Source organism: Pollicipes pollicipes, unplaced genomic scaffold (assembly GCF_011947565.3).
Source record: "Pollicipes pollicipes isolate AB1234 unplaced genomic scaffold, Ppol_2.1 Scaffold_6686;HRSCAF=7923_pilon_pilon_pilon, whole genome shotgun sequence".
NCBI classification, from domain to species: domain Eukaryota; kingdom Metazoa; phylum Arthropoda; class Thecostraca; order Pollicipedomorpha; family Pollicipedidae; genus Pollicipes; species Pollicipes pollicipes.
Window position 1 is genome coordinate 17032838 of NW_023596921.1, and position 7207 is coordinate 17040044.

At 54.5% G+C, this 7207-nt stretch overlaps 1 protein-coding gene across 1 annotated transcript in view; it reads left to right on the forward strand.

Annotated features, from left to right (window-relative positions):
• Positions 1–7207, forward strand: part of LOC119107978 (gamma-aminobutyric acid type B receptor subunit 1) — a 97687-nt gene that overhangs the window by 1888 nt on the left and 88592 nt on the right. Inside the window, exon 2 of the mRNA XM_037231566.1 lies at positions 6270–6370. Coding sequence (XP_037087461.1) covers positions 6270–6370 — 101 coding nt within the window. The remainder of the gene's footprint in view (positions 1–6269; positions 6371–7207) is intronic.

A 7207-nucleotide genomic window follows, 5' to 3' on the forward strand; every position in this document is an offset into this window, starting at 1 on the left:
TCATCTCGCCGGCTTACCCTATACTGTCAATGCCTCTCGTCGCTGAGGGCAGTATGCTGAATCGCGGCACCGCCAACGAAGTAAACAAGGCCCAACAAATCAAATCCTAGGCAGGCAGTTATGACACTGCAATGCGAATGCCGCTTATGAAGTCGCGGTGCATTGAAAGTCGCCGCTCACCTCATGTCAGTCACATCGTAGCAACTGAAACACACCCTTGCGGCCAAATGAATCCCAATATCTAGACCTTTTTCAGCACTCTTTACTGTCTATTTGGGACCTTGTGAGTCGGCTTGTAAAAAATCGAGTTGGCCGACCCGCCGTGCCATGAGAAATACACTGCTTTGTTGCCGACCTGTTATCAAAGCGAGCGACCAACTGAAAACCATGGTGTAATTTTGTCCCTGGGTTGAGATGAAACCTAGAAAGGCATCATGTTGCCGTCGGGTACGGTAAAGGGACTCCACGAAAAGGTTTGCTCGTGTTGCGTGACGAAATATGTACGTGTATGGAGACCTCATTATAGTTTTTCAGATAATTCAGTTTTATTCGGTCGTGGCTGTCAGTTAAATTTCCTGCCCAAAATTTGTTGACGCCAAGCTTCCCCTGAATGAATACATTTTTTCGCCGGTCTTATCCACCAAGTTGGAAGATTTTACCACCTCTACTCGTATTCTTTCTGTCTGTGCTGGCGGTTTCTGTGTTCTGTACATTTAGCGAAAAGCGGGTACGCCAGCCGGTCGCCAGGCGCAGGCGGAGCAGCCAACGGAGCACGACCTGTCGCCGATCCGGCTCGGTGTCCAGCCGGTCCAGGCGCGCCATCACTAGGTCACACAAAGCAACAACGCAGTCTGGCCGGCGCAGCACGGCGTGCTGAACCGCTGTGTCCTCGTCGGTGAGCAACTGGCTGTGAAGCATCCGGTCCACCTGCAGACATGTCAGATTGAGACCCAGCCATCAGCGCACGCGCTTAGATGGCACCAGCGGCCCAGACAGCAGACGGGTAGGTGCTGTCACTGGCAGGCTGCTGGGTCTGACAGAGTACGCCCACCGACTATGGAGCAGCCAGGCGAAAGCTCTGTCTTCGGCCGCGTTCCGGATGACCAGGCCAACGGCGCGTGGGGACTAGTCAAAGGCACAGTTTTAATCGCGGCCCTCCAAACGCCTGTACACGCTTAAGCGCCTGACCGGACGTCCTTTAACAGCCCGTGGCCAGGCAATCTAGGTACTGCGAGTAAAATAATCTGTAGTTATGTATGGCTCCAACGCTTCGGTTTTGCTGTCATTCCCGGTCCTCTGCACCGCAGCGTCGGCGACGGGCGCAGGACACACGCGGTGGGCACCGGACTCACGACCGGCGACAAAATTGCCGCGCTAAGACGGGACATGATCCAAAACCTATCCACGCAAGGCGTGGTTCACCTTCATCTGTGTCGGGCAAGGAGGGGAGGAGGCTGATCTCCAGCAGCCCCAGGCCTCCCGACGGGGCAGACCGGACGTGACGGGCCGACGCTCTCCTCGTTGGCCGCCGTTTCCAGGTGCTGGGCGGCGTCGTTGGCGGTGATGTCGGCGTCTTCTGATAGCTCAGGTCGCAGCTGCGGCAGTGCGGCTCTCAGCAGTGCCCAGAGCCACACCTGTTGCGGGTGAGGGTGAGTGTGCGGGTACAGACGCACGGCCACCCTGAGCGCGAGCATTGCGCCGGGACCGTCGCCTCACGCCGACGGCAGGCACGCCTCCAGCAGAATCCGGTCGGCGGCCGACGCTGCTGCGTCAGATCACCCCGCAGGCCATAACCGCGTCGTCGCAACACAGTCTCAGCAGGTCGCGTTTCTAAGGCTGACTTCAGATGAAAGCTCTTAAGCAGCTGTGTGAGTGCATTCTAGATGTCGTCGAAATGACGCAGAGGGCGGCAGTCGCGAATGTGCGTGACCGGTTTGGGTCGTCGTTTATAGCCAGTTCAGTACTGCCATGTACAGCCAGCACCAGGACGTAATGTGAGCGGAAACTGGCCTCTGACAGCCGGCCGCAGCCAGCGACCGCCTCCGGACAGCAGTCTGCCGCACTCGGCGCAGGCAGGCGTCGAGCGCGGTGCACCGGTGGCCCTGCCGCTCGACCAGCGGGCTGGTCTTGTTCCAGGCGGCCGTATCGGTGGTATTGGTGGTGCGGTGTAATTACAAATGTCCTGATCTCCCCAGAGCACTGTGGAAGTCAGTCGGCGGCGGCGGACGCGTTTATCTCCTGCAGATCCGTCCGGTGCCCACCCCGTATGTCCTGCCGTAATTGGTGGCCGCGTGTCATGACCAGCGCGTCGTTTCCCATCGCTCAAGCCTGCATGCACCCGATGTCGATGTGCTGCGTGTGGTGCAGCTCAGGCTGGGACCCGGCCCAGCGGGCTACTACGTCCGGCCTGTTCTCTATCGGGGCCGCCAGCAAGCAGCGTCACGTTTAGCGAGTGCTCACCGCGCCGCCGGCAGAGGCCGCTGACCACGAGTTGGCGCGGTTCCGCGGCCGCTCGCCGCGGTCACCATCACACACACTCACACACGCACACGCACACACGCACGCGCACGCACACGCACACGTACACACACACACACGCACGCACGCACGCGCACGCACACGCACACACACACACACACACACACGCACACACACACACACACACACACACACACACACACACACACACACACACACACACACACACACACACACACACACACACACAGCGCAAGTCCATCCCTCTAGCTCGGTGCCAACACCGGGTGGCGTCTAGTTACGACCAATTCAGAGAAATTCTGTGGTGAACGGGAGTGCGGGAGCCGCCACCGACCGCGAGGTACTCGGGCTCCGTCAGGATGACTTTGACTGATGCGGGGCTCCGTGGCGCACGCATTCTTCAGGTACTCGCGAATGGCCACAGTGCAAGTGTCACCCTCGGTCGATCGGCACCATGCCGCCCGCCGCTGGCCGTTCGTTTGTGACCGGTACTCCCCTCCCCGCCGTTTCGGAGCACGAGTACGGAGCACGGCCACTGCGAATGCGGTCGCAGGACGCAGCAGTGGCGGTGCTCTCACCGCTTCAGAACGCGGCGCCGGCGGGACTTTAGCCGCCCAGTCGAGTGCTCAGCGATCACTCTGACCGCTCCGCGGCGGCTGTTGAAGAGCGCCCTCGGATTGTTCTCCCGCTGGCCCGTTTACGCCTTGATGCACCAGATCTGCAGGAGATAAACGCATCCGCCGCCGCCGACTGACTTCCACAGTGCTCTGGGGAGATCAGGACGTTTGTAATTAATTCGCAGCAGCGCCCTCCCATTGTGGTTCCCTGTAGTGCATCTGCTGAACCCTGCAAGACGCAGAGTCGCTTGGTACGTTTTGGTTTCTACACAGTACGTTTTATTTTCTAAGGAAAATTATGGTTTAATTGCAATAGCAGGCATGTCTCATCTGACGCAAGCATGGAAATGATGATGACCACCCGGTGTGACAATTGTTGGTTAAGAAATGATATAACTACTGCACAATCCAACATATTATATAGTGCTGTGCTCAGTTATACAGATTGAGCACAGCACTATGATTGCTGCTGTGCTATAATTGGGGAGGCACCACAAAATCGCCAACCTTACCTGAAAATGGCTCTAGCATTGGGCAGGAAGTCCTCGTTCTTCTTGGATGGTGTGCACAAGCTAAAGGCGTTGCCAGTTCTCGTACAACTTTTCTGCTTCTCATCATGTTTCTGACTCTACCCTGATATAAGTTCACATTTGTCATCTCATAACAAAATTGCCAAAAAAGGACCGCCCTTGTATTTATGTGTCTGTAAGTTACCCATCCCTTTGGAGCAGAATCAGCCATTTCATCTTGATTCCTGGTTTTGGGGAACAATTTTGTTGTGTCCTGTAGTAGAAAATTAAAGTAGGCACAGCATGGCAGTGTCAATTTTGAACATAATGTTCCACTTTTGTTGGCCCTCCAAATGAGAGCATTGTAAAAACTTAAAATTTTCCACACAATTTATAGCATTCAAAGACCCCGACAAAAATAATGCAACACAATATCCGCGATATTCTAGCTCCATACAAGGTTTCAATAGCAAATCATAGAAAACTGCGAGCCTTCTGGTGAGCTGAGGCTTCGGAAATGTCTTCCTAACTTTAAGAGAGACTTCTCCTTCGAACACCAACCAACTCCCATTTGAGCGCCAAGGGATGCCATTACTACATAAATTGCCAGCCACCACCCTCTGTTTATGTGACCAAAAGTCTGACAGCAATATCAGCGCAGCGGACGATTAATTGAGGTAAGCAAGGTACCGATGAATTGAAAATTATCGCTGAATTGTGTACCACACGATCGCATGGAATCACGTCGCAAAGCAAATCATACCTTACAACACAATCAAACATCGATCCTCCTGTTTCATAACCAGCGCTCTTGCCAGCTTTCGTAACAAGATATCATAAGATACACGCAATGCTTTTTCCGCTTCATCCGCAGTGGATCGCATTCTTCGAGCTACCTTTTCACTTTCCTCTAAGATCGATTGAAAACGTGACCCACCTAGGCAGCTTACAATCTGGCCACTTTTGGGCTACGGTGGCCAGTGCAGACGCGCGGGGGCGGAAGAAGGCCCATGCTGGTTGTCAGAGTGGAAGTCAGGGTAGTTCGCGCAGCAAATTTTGCTGGACAAGTACTACGGAACAACACCTGAACATTTTAGCTGGGCAATGAAGAAAACATGCTATGAAACGAATTGTATCGCATTACCACACTTATTAGTAACACAAACCTGGGATCACCCATGAAAGTCACCTAGGTGGCTTATTCCGGTTGTGCGTTGTGAACAGGGTTTCGGACGCGTCATTGTCACACGCTCAGGTCGAGACAGTTCCGTTCCGCTGACTGGTGCAATGGTCTTCTTAAAGAGCTGCGTTCGCACTCGTTCAGCGCTTACAGCCATCGATACCGTAGATGAGAAGAGTCATTTTATTAAATTATCGTTGTTCTAAGCCATAAATTAACTTTTCAATGCTACCAACAAATGAAGGCTGGTCGAAAAGCATGCAGGCGCTTTTTTGAAAACCAAAAAAGGGTCTGACACCCTTTTAAAACAACCGAAGGTAATTCTATGATGAGAAGCCGCGGTTAGAGTAACCGAATGTAATTGCGTAATTATAAACTTATATTAAGAGTGACATTAGGGCATATGCTACGTTGAACCATAACAATTTCGGTGTAAACAGTACACAGCACGTTGAGTGGGTTCCATCTCAAACTGTCGATGAAAAGCAACCATCACCACCTGTAATCTCCCTACAATGATGTTACGCAGCTCTCGAAGACAGACGACGATCGCGGCAATCTACCCGTCGTCCACAATGTGGTAAATGCATGTTGAAGTGTGACTGCCAAGCGCGCGCCTCACATCATCTCCTTGTGAGGGGGTCACCACACCGCGTCACCGGTGGCGGCGGGCGGTGTGTGGTGGTGACGCCGGGCACCGCCTCTGTCTCGACTGCGCTACGTCCGTCACGGCCCGATGTTTGCCGGCGCTGCGGGTGTCGTTTGGCCCGGGATCGATGAACAGACGCGAGACGAATGCGACGTGGCTCTCGTGGGGTGGCGATGGCCGCGGCACAGGTGGACGCGCCGTGGTTTGCCGCCCCAGCGACCAGAGGCCGGCGCCAGAAGACTTGAATTCAAATCACACTCGGCACCATGGCTTGCCGCCACCACAGCCTTCATTTAATGGCAACCGGCGACATTCATTGCGTGGCAGTCGTCATCGGCTTTCAGCATACGTTATCCTATGTGGATCACCACATGCTATCATCAGCAGCTGCGACTCCTATCCATGGAGCGCCAGCGACTACGGCGGTGCATTAAACCTGCGGACGTAGCATCCTCCGGGAATCAAACTCAGGATTCTCCCGCTAAAGTCCGCTGCGCTGCCAAACTGAGCAGCTGTGATCACCCCTACCACTACCATATGCGTTTCGTCTCCTTTTCTCGTTAGGAATGACGGGCTCTCCATGTTGCAGGTGGGACTGAGGCCGGGCGACCTTCTTCTGGTATGGGCGGCCGCTATGATCGTGCCGCCGCCGCTGCTGCTGTTGCTGCCGTTGCGGCTGCTGCTGCTGACGCCGTTGCAGACCGCTGGGGGCGCCGCCGAGCTGGGCCGCCCACGACGTCCGCTTTCCGTGCTCGGCCTATTCGACCTGGACGCGCCGCGGTGCGCGACGGCTTGCGGTCGCGGCCCGCTGGAAGGGCGCGCCGATCTGGCGGCGGCGCGGCTGGCGCTGCAGCACGTCAACCGGCGCCGCCTGGTACCCGGCTACCGGCTACGGCTGATCACCAACAACACCAAGGTAAGCAGCGCATCGAGGCACCGCCTGGTATCCGGCTACCGGCTACGGCTGATCACCAACAACACCAAGGTAAGCAGCGCATCGAGGCACCGCCTGGTACCCGGCTACCGGCTACGGCTGATCACCAACAACACCAAGGTAAGCAGCGCATCGAGGCACCGCCTGGTGCCCAGCTACCGGCTACGGCTGATCACCAACAACACCAAGGTAAGCAGCGCATCGAGGCACCGCCCGGTACCCAGCTACCGGCTACGGCTGATCACCAACAACACCAAGGTAAGCAGCGCATCGAGGCACCGCCTGGTGCCCAGCTACCGGCTACGGCTGATCACCAACAACACCAAGGTAAGCAGCGCATCGAGGCACCGCCCGGTACTCAGCTACCGGCTACGGCTGGGATGAGAAAATGCTTTTTCTGTCACCGACAACATTTGGAACCGTCGAAGTTGTCGCCTGGAGCCAAATATTTCAGAATCCGCCGCAGTAAAACTCTTAATGCAATAAGCCACAAAAGCAAAGACAAGTTTAATGCAGTGCTGCATAACTATCAAATATTTTTGATTCGGGAGTTTTTTTGCGCTTTAGTATCATTTCCTGCCCATCAAACACTGAATGATGGTTGAGGCTAAACTAATAAAATTATCACATAAAGACATACTTAACATAACTCGCCAAGATGCTTATAGTTTCCTATTCAGTTATGGGAAGGGATTGAGCCTTCTAACCATGGACATGATTTCCTATTTTTAGTCATTATTCTTAAGTAATACGTTTCATTAATCATAATTTAAGCTCATCCGCCCCCAAAAATCGAGAAACTACACCCCTGCTCCCATC